The sequence below is a fragment of the Muscardinus avellanarius genome (assembly GCF_963383645.1).
Source record: "Muscardinus avellanarius genome assembly, chromosome: 13".
NCBI classification, from domain to species: Eukaryota; Metazoa; Chordata; class Mammalia; order Rodentia; family Gliridae; genus Muscardinus; species Muscardinus avellanarius.
This window is the reverse complement of record NC_137799.1, coordinates 14,831,826-14,851,355: the sequence shown is the minus strand read 5'-3', so window position 1 is coordinate 14,851,355 and position 19,530 is coordinate 14,831,826. Positions and strand designations below refer to the sequence as shown.

The following is a 19,530-nucleotide window of genomic DNA, read 5'->3' as shown; positions in this document are numbered from 1 at the left end:
CAAAAGAATTCTTTCCATTTTTTTTTCTTTTTTTGGTGTTATTGGGGATGGAACCCTTCTACCTCCAGGCTACACTCCCAGCCCTATTTTATATTTTTCTTTGGAAAGAGGGTCTCTTAAGCCAGCGTGGCTGGCTTCAAACCTCCTATCTCCGGCTCCCAAGCACGGGGATTATAAGTGTGCGCCACCACGCCCAGCAAAGACATTTTTTAACTACCTCTTAACTAGTATTATGCATATACCACTAACCAACCAACCAAAACAAAAAAATTTAAAAAAGCAAGGTTACTGCATCAAACACTTTATTATCCATGAAAAATACTTGAACATTGTACTGGAATGTCTAATGCGTGAGTAGTACTGAGCACCAATTACTAACCTTAGGGCCTCCTCAAGGGTGCAATGAGTTATCCAAACAGGTGACCACACAAGCAGCAAGCTCCCGAGTTAAAAATTAAAAGAATTTAATTCTTTCTTCCCAAGTACACTGTCCAGTGACTGGCACACGGATGTTATGACAATTTGTTCCTCTATTTTTGAGCACCCAAATTTATTAAATTACACGTGCAAATTATAAAACTGGGCCTCAAGTAGTCTATGGAAAATTTAACCACTGAATGTGCTGACCTCAAACTTAAGAAAGCTGACTGAAAACACTTAGTGCAGGGGTCAGGACGCCGCTGGCTGGATGTGGCTCCGTGTGCTACACAAACGGACCGCTCTATACGATGGATATGCAGAGTGCTACAAGAAAAACCAACGACTTAGATCTGAAGAAAACAAATCCTAGGATAGTTCAGAAAATAATGCAAGCAATTTAATTTAATCTAGATACAGGTACTTTATTTACAAATATTTAGATTAATAGCATTTTGTTACATCAAATGAAGAGTACAGCAGTCTGAATAAATCCTTCTGTCACAAAAACAATAAGACCCACTGTAACTAACTTTGGGAATCAGGGTATTGCACCTAAACAAGCAGTCTCCAGCTTGACTGCTGCCTCACACCCCACTCTGGCTGTTGTTTTTGGACGTCTATGCACACACCAGCAGGCCGTGGTCCCCGGGCGAATCCCTTGAGATGCAACAGTGTAAGCAAAGGGGTCACTGTCAGCCTTTAACAGAACATACCAATCTACTCCAGGAATCTTCTTTAAACAGCTAAACAAAGACAAAAGAGAGTCCACAAATAACCAAATCCTACTTTCTGCACATTCCAGTTTTGGCTTTTATTTAACATTGACTGTACAATACTCCGGAACTACTACATGTCAATAGCCCAGAAAGATGTAATTTTTCATTAGTGTCTGTAAAGAGGGATTTTAAATGTGTATTTTTAAACACAGCAGTTGAGCTGAGTTTTACCTATCCAACACTTCGAATAACTACAAATCCCCAGCCACTGAACCATGAACTCCATTACAAAGAACCTAGTAAAGCAAGTTTGTTGTCTAAAGATTGTTTCTCTTGCAATAGTATTCTTTCAGTGGCCAAACCACCTAGTGCAAAGTAGTAACTTACTTTGTATCAGCGCAAAAGCTGAAACACCATTGGAAACACTTTCCCTTTTACAAAACAATTTATGCCAATATGACATAAACTAGCCCCTCATACTATGAACATAAGGGATAATCTTAAATTATTTCACTGTAGTAAAAATGCACAATTTAAAATCCCTTAGCAGCAGACCCGCGGTTCTGGCTATCTGGTTCAGAACGTGACCATTCCAAGTAGAAAAGCTTAAAATGTGCAATGATAAACCAGCCTCTTCTTTTTCTATACAGTAAGGCAAGAACGCAGCCTGTAATGCAAAACGTTTACAAAAAGAGAAAAGCAGGTTAGCACATTGTCGATTGCACAAGAACAGTTAAGATATATCAGCAGGTAAGCCACAGTGCAAAATGGACAGAATCTGCTGACGCGAGGAGCTCCTTCCAGCACAATGTCCCCAAGCACTGCCAGCACCGAGGGCGAAGCCAGTATTACCTGTGAACTGCAGTGTGTCTATATCCGTGTGTGAAATGGGAGGGAGTAACATGGTCACATAGAGGTCATACTGTACAAACTGGTATTTTATACTGTTCCAATGCCAGTAATCAATTTATTTTCTTCATTAAAATAATATACACAGAATGTATTGTTAGTTCGGTTCCTTCAAATTTTATACATATTTACTTTCTGTTAAAGAGAAAAGGATAAAATGGTGTAAAAAAAAGATAAAGCTATTAATTAAGCACAAGAGAAAAGATAAATGGGTATTTTTCCCTGTGCAAGGTTAAGAGAGAAGCAAATCTCATTAAAAAAAAAAAAAAAAGCCACACCCCTACAACAGGGAATTGATCCAACAAAAATGAACAAAGCAGTTACAGAAACCCTTCTCTATCATCAGAAGTTTTTCACAGCAAAGAACTTACTGGTTATAACAGACATACTTAAACAGTTAAAATGGGGAGACAGGCTGAAGATATCATCAAATTAAACCGTACAGTGAGACAGAGCCTTGCCAAGGAGGAAAGGAGGGCAAAAATCATCGAGTCCAGCATCAGTGCTCAGTTTAAATCATATATTGGTGACATACCTATCACAAGGACAATCAAAGGGGAAAAAAAGTCTAGATTTACCATGCAGGAGAGATTTATTACTCTACTTGCCTTTGATAACCTGATTACATCTAGTTGTTTAGCAGTTTAGTATGTGTTAAACTGTTTTTACAACAGAGTTTTTTTAATTAAACCCAGTATGATGTACAGAAGACAATGAGGCAGTAAAAAGCACTGCTCCCAACAGACAGAGGCGAGAGGTCAGGGGCCGCGGCGAGGTCACTAGCAGCCGCAGCCTTCCCTCTGGGGCTGGGGCTCGCTGGTTAGCCGGCCTCCCTGCGGGGCTGAGGGTTTGTGTTGTACACCAGACTCGGCAGCATTCAGATCCAGGCTTCCGTCCTGAATGTTCTGATAGATTTTCTTGGCAGCCTCAAGGAAAGCATCTTCTACATTCTCGCCCCTAAGAGGCAATTGACAACTTTATTCAAGAAACACCAATTTTTATAAAACATTATGACTAACCTTTTGCTAACCTTTAGTCAACTGCCGTGATGTCTTCCACTTAGCCACTGCCATCTAATAAGAGATTAGCAGAAGACTGAGCTGAGAGAACGCCACGGACAGTGCGTTGGTAAAAAGCATCCAGACACGGGGCCAGGCTGCCTGTACAAGCTGCAGCTAGAAGGATCTGTGTCGTCTCCACCAGGCTACATGCTAACGGGCGCCATGACAACAGGAAGGCACTCCACAAACAGATGAGATCTCCCCAAATGTGCTGAACCAGATTCCTGGATTGTATTACTCTATCAGCTCAGTATGAATTCTGCTCTTTTTATCATGGCGATGCCTTAGTCAGGTCGAACTACGGTCACGCTTCGGTCCAGCTCGCTGGAGACCAACAGCACAGACAAAACTAAACACTAGCGAGCCTCACCGCGTCACTATCGAGACGTGTTGGCCTAATAAATGAAGTGTGCTGAAGTACAAGAGTCCCATGATGGGCACGGAAGAACAATTAGAATGTGTTCTTTCTGCTTCTCATTGAACACGACTTCCTTAAGTCGTTGTCTAGACGTGACTGGAGTATTATATGAACAGGTGGCCAAGCGTGAGTCCAAGATCCCAAACACAACCTCAGCTGGGAAAGCCGAACACTTGAAATGTCAACACAGTTTCATTTATTAACCTGGGTTACCAAGGGAGAAAATCAAAGTACAAACTTTTTTGGGCACTGGGGATTGAGCCAGCATTCTACCTCTGAGCTACACCCAGCCCATCTTACTTTATATTTGGAAACAGGGTCTTGCTCAGTTAACAATGATCTTGCTAAGCTGCCGAGTCTGACCTCAAACCTGCAATCCTCCCGTCTTGGCCTCCCAAGCACTGGGATTACAGATGCGTGCCACTATGACCAGCTAAAGCACAAACTTTTAAGTAACAAAAATTCACGTTATTTTGAAATGTGAAATAGAAAGGGATGCTTAGTGTCCTTCCTGCTAGGTTTATTATGCAGTACAAGTACATATATATATAGCACTTTTAATATGTATGCGTGGTTCTACTTTGAGAAACTAAATGTAACTGAAACATGATCTACAATCAGCCATACTTACGTTTTTGCACTCGCTTCAAGGAACAATAAGCCTAAAAATAAAATTCAGACTATATTAGGACATTTCAAACTAACTCAATAAGAGCACCATCTTCAGTAACATCTGAATACAAGTTCCCGTCAGTGGTCTGTGCTCCCACAATGGTATCTTATGAACGAATATACGATTGTGAGGTCAAGGGCATCTTTATATTTGCCATTAAATATCTGTACTCCAAACATCAATCTCAAAGAAACAATTTCCTTATTCTAAACTCTAACTTCTACAACTCATTCTAAAATTTGAAACAGTTTGCATTAAAAAAAAAAACACTGCCAAATAATCAGCAGTATCAAAACCCCACCTTTCCTCAGAATTTCTCCCAAGTGTGAAAATTAAGCCTTAAAAGAAACCTACCGTTTTCTTCAGCGAACTGTTTGGCTTCTTCATATGTAACATCTCTCTGTGCCTCCAAATCTGCTTTATTTCCTATGAGAATTATTACCTAATTTATGATCAAAAGAAAGACATCTTAAAACAAAAGGAAACATTTAAGCCAGCCATGTAAATTCTGAAATCCAATTGTTTTTGTTTTTTTGTGGTACTGTGGGGTGGAACCCAGAGGCTTTCTACCTCCAGGCTATACTCCCAGACCTATTTTTATATTTTATTTGGAAACAGGGTCTAAGTTGCTGAGAGCCTCACTAAGTAGCTGAGGCTGGCTTTGAACCTGTGCGATCCTCCTGTCTCAGCCTCCCAAGCGCGCCACCACGCCCGGGGGAAACCCAAATATTTTGACAGAAAACACAAGTAGAAGCCAGGCCTGGTGGCGCACGTTTGTAATCCTTGTACTTGGAAGGCTGAGGTTCGTGATTCAAGGAGAGCCTCAGATACTTAGTGAGGCCTTCTACAACCTAGTGAGACCCTGTTTCAAACTAAAGAATATAAAGTAGGGCTGGGGGTATAGCTCAGAGGTAGAATGTCCCAGGGTTCCATCCCCAGTAACGCCAAGAGAGAAAGAAAAGAAAGAAAAAAAGAAAGAAAGAAAGAAAGAAAGAAAGAAAGAAAGAAAGAAAGAGAAAAGGAAAAGACAACTAGGTCTCAAAAAAGAAGCCAAGTATTTGCAATTATGCTCCAGGCAAGCCTATAGTAGCAAAAGGGCCTAAGTACTAGGGATTCTAGCAAACACAGGCCAGAGGTGACAAGCTTTCTGTAAAAACAAGTAGTATATTTTCCAGGCTCGGGCGCCCCTTCTGCTCAGTGCACATTCTGTTTTGCTTGTTGTTGCTTAACCCCTTAACAATACAAAAACAAAAACTAGGCTGTGGATTAGATGTTACCCACAGGCCACAGTTTGCTTTACACCTGGTCTAAGCCAAATAATAAGCTTAATATGATTAATAAATGGTTCTGTGAATACCCTACAAAATACTGTAAACAAGGACATTCCCACATTCCCTGAGGAAAAAGATTCATGACTTTTTTCAGATTTTTAAAAGGTTCTAAGACCTTGAGGAAACTTTTAAAAACTACTAGTTCAATTCCTTTAGGTAAGGAAATTAAGGCTCCAATAAGGCAAAGGGACTTGCCAAAAGCTACTTGGTGAGTCAGCGGTAGGAAGACATTAAAATCCAAGTAGAAAACCCCACACTGTGACCTAAGACAAATACTGTCCTACCTATACTATCCCTAGGCAGGACTAGGTTTATAGCAACTAATAACATTTCTGTGTGTGTATCCAGGAGGAACAGCTGAAAGTATGGGGCAGGAAGAACATCATACAATGGGTTCAAATCCAGGGCACAATATCACACACCTTTACTTGGGGAGGATTAAGTTTCTGTGTGTGTGTATATGTATGTGTGCATGTAGCACACACATATGCATACACACACACCCCTACTTTGGACACCAAAATCCCCCCTTCTCTCACCTAAACAGAAAAATCCAGGTATGTTAGTAATAGACTGTTTCAACTAAAAGGTACTTCCACCAAATTAATTTTTTTCATGTGACACTATAGCATCTGGTTCTTCCCCTGGACACTTCAAAAATGTATGTCCAGTGAAGTAAATAACTACTTTGATCTGAATGTAAATATTCTGCAAGGGCATTAATTAAGTTATACAACAAAGTAAGCATTCTACAGTTGTTATGAACAAGTGCACACTGAGAAAAAAGGTAAGATCATAGTCTACTAATCTAAAAGAATAAAACTATAAAGCTGGGCATGATGGCGCATGCTTGTAATCCCAGCATTCAGGAGACTGAGATCGGAGGATCATGGTTCGCAGACAGCCTCAGCTACTTAGGCCCTCCGCAACTCAGTGAGACCCTGTTTCAAAATAAAGAATTTTTAAAAATGGGCAGGGGGTGTAGCTCGGAGGTCAAATGCCTCTGGGTTCCATCCACAGACCCGCAAAAAAAAAAAAAAAAAAAAAAGAATAAAATTATAATGATACTTAAAAAAAATCAGTATTGTGGCGCACACTTGTAATCCCAGCGCTTGGTAGGCTGAGACAAGAGGATCACACAGGTTCGAAGCCAGCCTCAGTTACTGATTGAAGCTCTCAGCAACTTCATGAGACCACACTGTTTCCAAATAAAGTATAAAATAGGTCTGGGAGTATAGCCTGGGGGTAGAAAAGCCCCTGGGTTCCACTCCCAGTACGAGAGGGGGAGTGGGGGTGGATGGATGGATCAGTGTTTAAAAAAATCAAGTCTGAGCCAGGCTGATAGCAGGTTCAAGGGCAACCTCAGCAAGTACTGAGACTCATCAACCTAGCAAGACTGTTCAAAATGAAAGAATAAAGTAGGACTGGGGGTGTGGCTCGGAGGTATAATGCCCTGGGTCAATCCCCAGTACAGCATACACACAAAGGTAAAAGAGGGGTCCTGAGAACCCCTCACTAAGCTTCCCCAATGGTAGCAACGTACTAACCACAGTACACTCTCAAAACCAGCAAACACATTTGTTAGAGATGCTGTCGCACGTGGGTGGTTGCAAGCGTGTGTGCCGTTCTATGCAGCTCTATCACAGGTGTCAATCTGTGTCACAGGTGTACAATCAGGACACAGAACTGTTCAATCACTAAAAGGAATCACTGTGTGCTGTCCTCTTTACAGTCACACCACTCCACCAGCCATCTTCATCACCAGCTCCTGGCAACCACTAATCTGTTCCCCATCTCTACAATTTGAATATGAGACTATGTTAAAAATAGATATAAACGTGTAATCTTTTGAGACTGAGTTTTACTGTTCGATGCCCTTGAGAGCCATCTAAGTCATTGCATTTTTCAATACTTTATTTCTAAGTGATTGGAGCAGTATGGTGTACCAGATGGTTTAAGTACTCACTGTCCACAGCTGGCTAGATTGCTTCCAGGGGAGAGCTACTACAAATAAAACTGATACGGACATTCCACGTGTGGATGTATGTACACATAGGTGGGCTGGATGTGATAGTGGAAATAAAAGGCACAGCCCTCGCACAACACACATACAGTGTTAACTGACTTCCAATTACGGTTAAGCCGCCATTCCCTATCAAAGCTACTCTTACCACTGACCACATGGTTACTGGACCAGGCCTCTGCTAGGTGCTGGGTGTGTACAGCTAAGTGAGCCCAGGCCTTGTTCTAGTGAACTCAGCAAGTCATGGCTCAGTGGCTGTTCCTAGAATAACCTCCACGGCGTCTAGCGAAACCTCGCTCACCAAGGCCAGCTCACACGCCGCTCCACTGCAGAGCTGCCTGCTCCACACGGCATTGCTCTTCCTGGACTCCTCAGGACGAAGCCAGGCACTATTTCCAATTCATTTTTCTATTTGTTTTGCAGCATCGTTACCTCAACATCTGCTGTTGCTGTTAGACTTGGTCCTCTTGGGGAACAAGGACACACATCCATTTTACTGTACACCATCTAGCACGGCGACTGATCTTTACAATCTCCTTATGCTGGATGTGGTGGCGCACACTTGTAATCCCAGCATTCAGGAGGCTGAGACTTGGAGGATCGCGGTTCACAGACAGCCTCAGCTACTTAGTGAGGTTTTTTGTGCAACTCAGTGAGACCTTGTTTCAAAATAAAGAATAAAAAATAGGGCTGGGGGTGTAGGTCAGAGGTAGGATGCCCATGGGTTTCATCCCCAGTAACAATCAATCAATCAATCAATAAATAAATAAATAAAATCTCTTTACATACTGTTTCAATCTGGGTAAAATGCCATATATATATATATATATTTTTTTTTTTTAGTGGTACTAAGGTTCCTGGAAACCCTTCTACCTCCAGGCTACACTCCCAAACCTATTTTTTATATATATTTTTTATTTGGAAACAGGGTCTCCCAAGACAGCAAGGCTGGCTTCCAACCTGTGCGATCCTCCTGTCTCTGCCTCCCAAGCTCAGGGATTATAAGCGTGCGCCACCATGCCTGGCTAAAATGCCAAATTTTTTTAAAGCATGCAGAATACTTTACATTTCTAACTGAAATTTTATTGAGATTATAGATTCATGTGCAGTTGTCAATCAATAATCCCTTGTATATTACGCCCAGTTTCCTCCAATGGCAACATTTTACAAAACTAATGTTCAGAGAGTTCCTTTTAAAATTATCATTTTCAGCTGGGTGTGGTGGCGCACGCTTGTAATCCCAGCGCTTGGGAGGCTGAGACAGGAGGATCGCACAGGTTCAAAGCCAGCCTCAGCTACTTAGTGAGGCTCTCAACGACTTAGTGAGACCCTGTTTCCAAATAAAATATAAAATAGGTCTGGGAGTATAGCCCGGAGGTAGAAAAGCACCTGGGTTCCACCCCCAGTACCACAAAAAATAAATAAATAAATATATATATATATATATATACATATTGATCATTTCAGATTTCATAGTCCCCACCTGACATACAATCACCACCCCATTCAGAACTTTGATATCTTTAAACCACAAACATGAAGAGAAACCAACTATATTAAAGTGGTAAACTAGGAGCAATTAAAACAAAAATGTTAGATTTTCTTCAGTTGACTTTAGAATAAAAGATTTTTGAAGCTAGGGGGTATACACAGCTTAGTGGAAGAATGTTTGCCTAACATGTGTGAGACCCTCAGTTAAATCCCTAACACCACAAAAGGAAAACAAAATAGCAAAATAATACGGATTTACTCATTCAAATTGTCCAAATACAAAATTCTCATCAGTAAAAAAGACTTTGTTTGGGTTAGCTCAAATTTCCTATAAAGTAAGATGTCATTTAACTTACAGTATTTGGATTAGTGAGATTCCTTGCGTCTGTCAACCAGCTGCTCAAGTGGTTATATGTACTTCTTCTGCAAAGATTAAAGTTTAAATTCGTTGACTTCCACATACAATTGCAGTTTAAACAGAAAAAAAGAAACTTCAGCAAATATTTAAGACATAGTTTAGTTAATAAGCTCTAAGTAGTTTTATTTTGAATATTTATTTTGAATATTCTGAAGAACAGTTCTAAAATATAACCACATAATTTTCAAAAATCTAGCTAAACTCACTTTTTAAAATAAATAACTCAAAATCTAAAAGATATGCTAGTGATGTGTCAGAATTATTTAGTTTAAAAGGACATCCATAAAAAGTCCAATAAGCAAACGAAGAACACAGAAAATTCTGAATCAGGATTTCCAATGTGAAGTCAAAACTAAAATTATTTTAAGTCATCCAGCTTTTCAATCACAAAATGGAGACAAAGTAATATCTGTATGCCTAGCCAATGGCACACACATTCAATGGAAAAAACATTTTTGTACCACTTTCAAATTTTAATCTTTAATAAGAAAACAAAACTATCACATTATAAAGCTGGTATATAATTCATCTTTCCTTAAATAATTTATAGAATAAGCTTACTACACAGTATAAAAACCAGCTTTAAAAAGGCATCCAGTGTGCACATATGCCTCTGCCATCTTGAACCCCAGTAAGAAGTAAAACTACAATGCACCAATTAAAAAAAAAGCATCTAATACATTTGGCTAGAAAGCCGAATCCCCACGTATCAGAATGGAAGTTTATCCTAACTTTGTACCCTTCTTTACCTGGCAACTAAGTCATTTGGGGATGTGGACTGCCCTACTTCTCCATGTTCTCCAAGCAAGTGTTTAAAAATGCACAGGCTAATGTTCACTAGCCAAACTGGCCCTACAGTAGCAAACAAATCCATATGATGCTGTCCAGTTTATGCTTCAACTTAAAGTTTTTCTTATTTTACTAGAGCTTTATTCAGGTATTAAGTGCATCTGACTAATGGTAAGTGTAAGGTGTTTAACATAATGTAACTCCATCACTAAGGAACATCTGTAAAGTGTAATATTATGCAGAGTAAAATCTACCAAGGGGGTAAAGAAAAAACTTTAAGTTAAAAATGTTTATAAAAATGTTTCCTAGCTGGGTATGGTAATGCACACTTATAATCTCAGTACTTGGGAGGCTGAGACAGGAGGATCACAAGTTTGTGGCCAGCCTCAGCTACTTAGTGAGGCCCTCTGCAACTTAGAGACTCTGTTTCAAAATAAAAGAATAAAATATAGGGCTGGGGGTATAGCTCAGAGGTAGAATGCCCCTGAATTCTACTGCCAGTACTGCAAAACACAAAGTTTTCTAATGTCTACAGAATGTTAGTCCACCTTATTCATTTAACATGTGAGGTGACAGAAAGCCATAAAGATTTTAATATCAGAGCAAGTCCTACAACTCTTTTACACAATACCATGTATCCTGAACATTTCTGAGTTAGACTTGCAAATATATCCCATGACCTCTGGCTGCCAGTGCTCAGGTAATATTCACTATTCCAAATACTTAATCTTTCTCAAATGGGCACTAAAGAGAACCCCTTACTCTGACTTTTTTTTAGGGGAGTGGTGGTACTAGGGGTGGAACCCAGGGGCTTTTCTACCTCCAGGCTATACTCCCAGACCTATTTTATACTTTATTTGGAAACGGTCTCACTAAGATGCTGAGAGCCTCTCTAAGTAGCTGAGGCTGGCTTTGAACCTGTGCGATCCTCCTGTCTCAGCCTCCCAAGCACTGGAATTACAAACATGTGCCACAATGCCCAGCTGACTTTTTTTTTTTTATAATACCACATTATATATACAAATCACCAACTAAATGTCAAAAAATGATGACATACCTGTCAAAATAGAACCTTTTCCCCAATGGTTTAAAATATTCTAAATAAACTATGATCAAATTATAATTTTTAAAAAGCAAAAGTCTTATCACTTTTCAGTATTTTAGTCCCGGTACATCCTGACTTTGTATAATAGGGATGTTTTACTTCATACACAAATAAGTCCAAACATACTTAAACCAATTTTGATGAATTTTAAAATGTCAAAGCTGGTGGGTGTGGTGGAACACACCTGTAATCTCAGTTCTTGGGAGGTTAAGACAGGAGAATCACAGGTTCAAGCACAGCCTCAGCAATGTGGAGACGCTTTCAGCAATCTAGCAAGACCCTGTTTCAAAACAAATAAAATATGGCTGAGGATACAGCTCAGAGGTAGAATGTCCCTGGGTTCAATCCCCACTACCACACACACACACACACACACACACACACACACACACACACACACACAAAATCAAAGATGGCAGAGAGAATCATAAACTGCCACCACTCTATCAAAAATAAAAGCCTGTGCCGGGCTTGGTGGCGCATGCTTGTAATCCCCGCGCTTGGGAGGCGGAGACAGGAGGATCGCGCAGGTTCGAAGCCAGCCACACTGGCTTAAGAGACCCTGTTTCCATAAAAAATATAAAAATAGGTCTGGGAGTGTAGCCCAGAGGTAGAAAGGTTTCCAGGAACCCCAGTACCACTAAAAAAATATAATAAAAACATTTTTTTAAATAAAAGCCTATGAGCTTGGTGGTGCATGTTTGTATTCTCAGTACTTAGAAGGCTAAGACAGGAGGATCACAGGTTTGCAGCCAGCCTCAGCAACTTGTGAGGCCCCTCTGCAACTTAGAGGCCCTTGGCAACTTAGTGAGATCCTATTTCAAAATAAAGACTAAAATGGGTTGGGGATGGGGCTCAAAGGTAGTCCACCCCTGGGTTCAACCCCCACCACCACAAAAAATGAGTTAACAGTAAGTTAATGCCAAGAACAAAAAAACAGGGACTTCTAAGTTCACAAAATATCAAGGATTAACAAGAGAAAAAACTGATGTCATGACTCCATCAATGTCACTATAAAGTGGAGTCAAGAAGGTACCTGTCTAAAGCCTGAAGTACTATTTTCAACAATAATCATATTAAGATATATTGAAGTTATCAAAAAACTTACCCTTTTTCTGGTTGAACTCGGGGTGGAACCCAGAGACTTTCTACCTCCAGGCTATACCCTCAGACTTACTTTGTATTTTATTTGGAAACAGGTTCTCACTAAGTTGCTGAGAGCCTCACTAAGTAGTTGAGGCTGGCTTCAAACCTGTGTGATCCTCCTGTCTCAGCCTCCCAAGCACAGGGATTACAAATGTGCGCCACCACGCCTGGCAAAAAGCTTACCCTTTTAAAGGACATAACTAAATGACTTTGGTATATTCACGAGGCTGGATACTGATTCTCACTATCTAATTCTAGAGCACACGAGACCCCCCCAAAATGTAGCCACTACCCCCACCCCCCAGCCTTGGCTATCTTCTGTCTCTATGGAGCTGCCGATTCTGTATATTTGCAGAAGAGGAACAGGATAATGGAACTATACGGTATGCAGCCTATCACTTAGCATGATTTTAAGGTTCATCAACATGTAGCATGTATCAACATTTCATTCCTATGTACACACACATTCTTGTATGTGGAGGAAAGAGGGATTGGGGATTGAACCCAGAGTTGTTTCATCTTCAAGCTACACCTCAAACCCTGTTTTATTTTTTATTTAGAAACAAGGTCTCGCTGAGTTGTTGAGGGCTCAAGTTCTGAAGCTGTCCTCGAACCTATGATCCTCTTATCTCAGCCTCCCAAGTACTAGGATTACATGTGCACCACCACACCAGGTTCATTTCATCCTTTTGTATAGGTGAAAAGCATTCTATTGTACGGCTATAGCACATTGCATTTATCCATTCTTAAGCTGCTGAACAACATTTTTGTTGTTTCCACCTGAAATATTTTTGATGACTTGAATAGACAAAGATTTTACTGTATTTACTATGCTTAAAAGTTTGTAGTTAGCGAGGTGTGGTGACGCACACTCGCAATCCCCGCGCTTGGGAGGCTGAGACAGGAGGATGGCACAGTTTCGAAGCCAGCCTCAGCTACTTAGTGAGGCTCTTGGCAACTTAGTGAGACCCTGTTTCCAAATAAAATATTAAAAAAATAGGTCTGGGAGTATAGCTCAGAGGTAGAAAGCCTCTGGGTTACATTCCCAGTACCCCCCACCCCAAAAAAAAAGTTTGTAGTTAAAAGCAAAAACAAGCCAGGTGTTGTGGCACACACTTATAATTCCAGTACTTGGGAGGCCAAAATAGGAGGATTACAGGTTTGCAGACAGCCTCAGCAACTTAGCAAGGGACTCAACAACTTGGTGAGCCTTTAAAAAAAAATTGGGCTGGGGAGGTGTAGCTCTGAGGTGGAATGCCTCTGGGTTCAATCCCTAATACCACAAAAATACATATACACATACATAGATATGCAAAAATAGATCATTTTAAGCACATTGCCATATTTAAATATTATAAGGCATGGCATTTTTAGTTATGTGAAGTCTCAGGAATGTAGTGCTCATGAGACAGTTCTATAGACATAGTTTTTAAGTAGTCTTTCCACAAGACCATTCACTGATCACGCTGCCAACTGTCTGGTGACAGTCAAGAGTATTAAGGCTCATTTCACTGTTTTGCCATGAGACCACCCAGTTTTAGAATTTACCAAGGCTTTATGACTATAATTATAATCTATCACCATCTTTACTCTAAGGCAGCATTTCCCAAAGTGCACCTCAGTAGAATAAGCCAAGAAAATATCAAATTAAACAGTCAAACATTAAAAATTCTTTCTGCACAATTTCCCACCATCCTGATATGCTAACGTGCACTGTGACTCCATGAGCAGAAAGAGCATAAAGCGCTTCCCAGAAAGAATGATGCTTCAAAGTAATTATCACTTGGTCCCACTCACCTATCTCTACCCCCTAAAAAGAGTTACGCTGCTTTTGACTGACGCTTTGCATCAACATGAAAGATGATCCAGTTCATTTTCTAGCTTACAGTAGACAAACAGCACAGGATCTAATGAAGTGGCACAGTTTTCCAAGTTCTCCAAAGTAAACCTTTACAGTCCAGTTTGGTTACTTTATGTCAAATACATTCCATTTCCAGAAATAGTCATGTTGACACAAACTTAATCCTGCTGATGAAGTATATTAAGTCACTTCAATCCATGTTAGGACAAAAAAGAATTTAAGTAAATCAACAATTAGTTGTGCAGATATTATATATAAGTAATCACCTAAATGTCAAAAAATAGTCATATATATCAAAATCGCACCTTTCCCCCTCAGATGTAAGCATAAGACATTTTTATAGTCTATTATGCTAGATTAGCAAAACCATATATTTAATTATTTGCTTGGCCTTATTTTCAGCAGTAATTTTAATACTAGACTGAAGAGACTAACTCCTTAAGACTTGCTTTCTACTAAAGTGAAAAGAAAAAGCTTCATATATAATCATTTTTCCTCAATAATTTAGCTGATGATACTTTCAGAACTATCCTTCTAATAGCTCCACCCACCATCTCCTAAAGTTTTTCTTCAATCATACCAACTTTCAGGAAAGAAAAATTGGCATGTTATATCAAGTTGTACACAAAAACTTGGGGAAGAAACCATAAAACACAAATACATTTACAGTCATCCAACTACAAACTAAAAAATACCTAAATCAATAACAAAAAAGCCACATTACCCAAAGCATATGTCTTCCCCAGGAAGGAAGGCTGAAGCCATTGCCCTCTTACCTAGTGATATCGTACACCATAAGGGCACCCGCAGCTCCTCTGTAGTAGCTTCGCGTAACCGCTCTAAACCGCTCCTGTCCCGCTGTATCCCAAATCTGCAGTTTGATTTTTTGGCCACTAACTTCAATTATTCTTGTACCAAATTCAACACCAATTGTGTGAGGACAATCAGCCATAACTGTTAGGGAAGGGGAAGAAAATAAAATGTCCCAACTTTTAGAAAATTCCAAATTTAGACTAGTAGGCAGAAATCCACTGAATAATCAAATGACTAATACTTACAGGCTCTAGACTAACTCTACCACTGGGGAGGAAAAAAACAGAAATTTCCTAAAGTCAAAGAAATGTGACTATAGTAGAATAAGGGTCAGCAAACTTCGAGAAAGTAACAACAAATGTTTAAAAATTTGTAAGACAAAAGGTCTCTCTCACAAGTACTAAAATCTGCCTCTAAAGCATGAAATCAGCCATAGACAGTATGTAAAAGAGGCACAACTGTGGTTCAATAAAAATATTTTTAAAAAATAGCCAGTGACTAGATTTAACCTACTGGCCAGTTTACTGATCCCCTGTACTAAAAGAATCTGCTAAAAAAAATAAGAATTTTAATAATTTCTTCACAATACTACTTAGCCTTCTGATAATTATTACTCTGACAAGCCAATTAAGACTATAGATGTTAAAATTTTACCCTAAAAAATATTACCACTGTCTCAAAGAAAATCATCACATTTAATACACAGTGACTATATATGTACATATGTGTATATATATGTATGCGTATATATATGTATATATAAAGCCAACAAGACATGTAAATTAGTCCTTTCCTTGTTAGGCCACTTAAACCTAAACCCACTCCACTCTGTTACAATTACATAGCCCAATGGACACTTATAAAATGTTTTATCAAACGTCTCTGGTAAACCCAACATGGTAGTGCACACTTGTAATCCAGTACTTAGGAGGCTGAGAGAGGAAAATCATAGGTTCGAGGACAGCCTCGGCAAGTAGTGAGACTCTCATCAACCTTGCAAGACCATTTCAAAATTAAAATAGGTAGAATATTGTTGGGTTCAATCTCCAGTAACCACAAAAAAAGAAAGAAAGAAAGAAAGAAAGAAAGAAAGAAAGAAAGAAAGAAAGAAAGAAAGAAAAGAAAAAAACCTCTGTGGTAAGCAGCACAAAAATGCCATAGAAATAATTTCGACCATATTAAACAATTTCAACTATCGGTTACAAAAAACTGGCCCCTCTCCTATCGCCCAAGGTAAGAGCTGTACTCTGAATTTTACTCAAGTGGTCATGATTATAGGAAGAATTCCACCTCAAGTGTTTCAGGATCTACTAATTAGTTAACAAATGATACATGCAGCAAATGTCCCACAATAAGATAAGCAATTTCTAGACTAGTAAAATGGAAACCATTTAAACTTAACATTATTCTATGCATATTGTCCCCCCTAGGGTCTGGGGATGGAACCCAGAGGCATTCAAGCTCTGAGCTAAAACCCTGCCCTATTTTTTATTCTTTATTTTGAAACAGGGTCTCATTGAGTTACAGAGGGCTTCACTAAGTAGCTGGGGCTGTCCGCGAACTGCGATCCTCCTGTCTCAGCCTCCGGAATGCTGGGGTTCCAAGCATGCACCACCACGCCCGGCTTATTCTATGCATTTTTAAGAATTAAATTTACTTTTTTTTTTTTTTTTTTTTTTGCAGTACAGGAGGTGGAACCCAGGGGCATTCTACCTCCAAAAGACACTCCCAGCCCTACTTTTAAAAATTATTTTGGAACAGCAAATCACTGAGTTGCAAAGGGCCTCGGGTAAGTGGTTGAGGCTGTCAGCGAATCACGATCCTCTTGTCTCAGCCTCCCATGTACCGGAATTACAAGCGTGCACCACCACGTCCAGCTCTGAATTTCACATTTTTACCATCAAGAAATCTAAACAAATGAGTCAGAATATGTATTTTGTATAAAAACCAAAACTCTGGGCTGGGAGTGTAGCTCAACAACAGAGAGCATTTGTCTAGAACATGGTCCTAGATTTGCTTCTCAGCATCATAAAAAAAATAATAAAACAGTACTTGAACATACTATTAAGTACTTCATTTTTATCTATACCATTTTCTTAAACCACTGCATCTAAGAACATAGGTGCAAATACTAAACTAGGTTATATTTAAATGCATTGAAATACTGAAAATGACAATAAAGCCATCTACTAGTGTTTTTGAAACTTACATTTTTTTTCTGTAAACTGATGAAGCAAGCAAGACTTTCCTACTCCCATGTCCCCTGTTTAAAGAAAAAAGTTTCAGGTGGCAATCACATTTCTCAATTTTATAAACTTATAATTATATTTAATGACTTCTATACTCCTTATCATTTCACATCATAAATTTCTCAGATAATTAGAAAACATGTTATTTCCCTCCTTCACAATGGATTCAAAAGATATATAGGTCCCTTTTCACTGATCATTCCCAACTTTAACAATGATAGAATTCTGTTGTAAATTACTTTAATAAGTTGCCACAAAAGGGAAAGTATTTTTTAACAGAAAAATTACTGTAATGGTACTTTTTACTTTGAGCTGTCTGAAAGTTTTTTCACCTAACCCATGCATAGAAGCAAAAGCGTAACAGATGAGATAGCCTATAAAAAGTAGAAACAACAAGCTGAATTTTGTAAGCTTGACTCACTAGGTCCCTTGTGAAGGCCTATATTTCTTATAGAAATCCAGAGAATTTACAGTACATGAAAATGAAAACAATAAATGTCATCTCTATACTATATCAATTTAATCCTGGTAAAGGAAATATTACAAAATAACAAACTCAGCATTAGAACTGCTCTAATGCAAAGAATTCATAAAAAGCATGTTCTCTTTCAATCATAATCTTACAACCTATGCATGGATAACAGCATTACGACTTAATTTGAGCAAAATATTGAAAATTAAGGGGAAAACACGTATTATAGTTTATGTATAATTAGATAACTTGTTCTGAATCAATAATGTCCTCTTGCAATTTCTGGAATCCAGGGGATATCAGGACTTTCGTGTTATTTCTGGAGTATTTCACAACTACTGGGAAATTAATGTCACCAATATTAATCTCCCCCAATATTAGAGAGCTTTCTGACAGCCCTCAGGAACAACACTCCACTATACTCAGTACCACAGAGAAGCATCCAGAACCACAATGCAAAAGGTCCACTTACCTTTATTAAAAGAGCTTTAATTCCAAAATGAAAAAGAGCTTATTTGTTCTGGAGTGTTATACTTAATATTAGTACATAAATATTTTCTCAATCTTTCTTTGAGGAACAAGAGTCTAAATTAACTTACCAATAATAATATATTTAAAGATGTAAGAGTAGTTGTATGGTGCAGTTGCCATGGTGGCACTAAAAATAAAGAAAACTATGTTACTTCAGAATGAAAGGTAAAAGATGTATATACTGTAAAGATACATATAATAAAGCATATTGAATACAAACAAAATGTTGGTTACACATCAGTAATACTGCATTTCCCAAACCAATCAATATACAAATTCTCTTTAATGACTGTTGCTTTAACATTCTCATGCATTACCCATAGAAATATAAGAAGCCTTATATACCAAAAAAAAAAAAAAAAAAAAAAAGAAAAAGAAAAAGAAACTCCAATATTTCACTTTAGGAAACATAAAAAAAGGAATGCTACTCAAAAAAATTTCAAACAAGAAAGTTTTTATAAATTTAAATCGAATTTAAACACATCACAGTCTACTTCCCTGATCAAGTAAATTACTCGTGGTTTACTAGTTCAGAATTGTAATTTTAAAAATAATGGTAAGCCGAGTATGGTGAGACACTCATGTAATCCCAGTACTTGGGAAGCTGACACAGGACTATAGCAGGTTCGCAGCCAACCTCAGCTACTTAGTGAGGCACTCCACAACTTAGTGATACCTTATTTCAAAATAAAGGACAAAAAAAAGGGCTGGAGGTATAGCTCAGAGGTAGAATGCCCCTGAGTTCAATCCTCAGTACTGCCAAAAAAAAAAGTAATTGCAACCTTATAAACACAAAATAAATTTACTACTCTTTAACAAACAGCAAAGCACCCCCAAAAATCATAATTTCCAAATCAAATTGATGTTCAGAATTAGACTCAAACACATGAAATTGTTGTTCCTATAGATTTCTTTAAAAGGAAGGAAATTATTATTGGCAATATAGACCTTGCAAATAAATATTAAGTGCCTGCTATACACTATTCTAGGAGCTGAGAAATAATGATACAAAACTGTTCTTGCGCTTGTAAAATTTGAAAGATAGTTCAAAAGAATACTTTAGACTTAGCCTAAAAAATTCTAATTTCTCTACTTTCAATAACT

The 19,530-nt window shown here is 38.6% G+C and overlaps 1 protein-coding gene across 1 annotated transcript; it reads right to left on the bottom strand.

Annotated features, from left to right (window-relative positions):
• Positions 1-2,824: 2,824 nt before the first annotated feature.
• Positions 2,825-18,546, bottom strand: RAB14 (RAB14, member RAS oncogene family; the record flags this gene model as incomplete). The annotated part of the gene is made up of 7 exons (XM_080708789.1): positions 2,825-3,002; positions 4,156-4,186; positions 4,552-4,639; positions 9,399-9,465; positions 15,138-15,315; positions 17,384-17,437; positions 18,495-18,546. 7 exons carry the CDS (start codon positions 18,544-18,546, stop codon positions 2,825-2,827), a joined length of 648 nt encoding a protein of 215 aa, XP_080564915.1.
• Between the last annotated feature and the right edge of the window lie 984 nt (positions 18,547-19,530).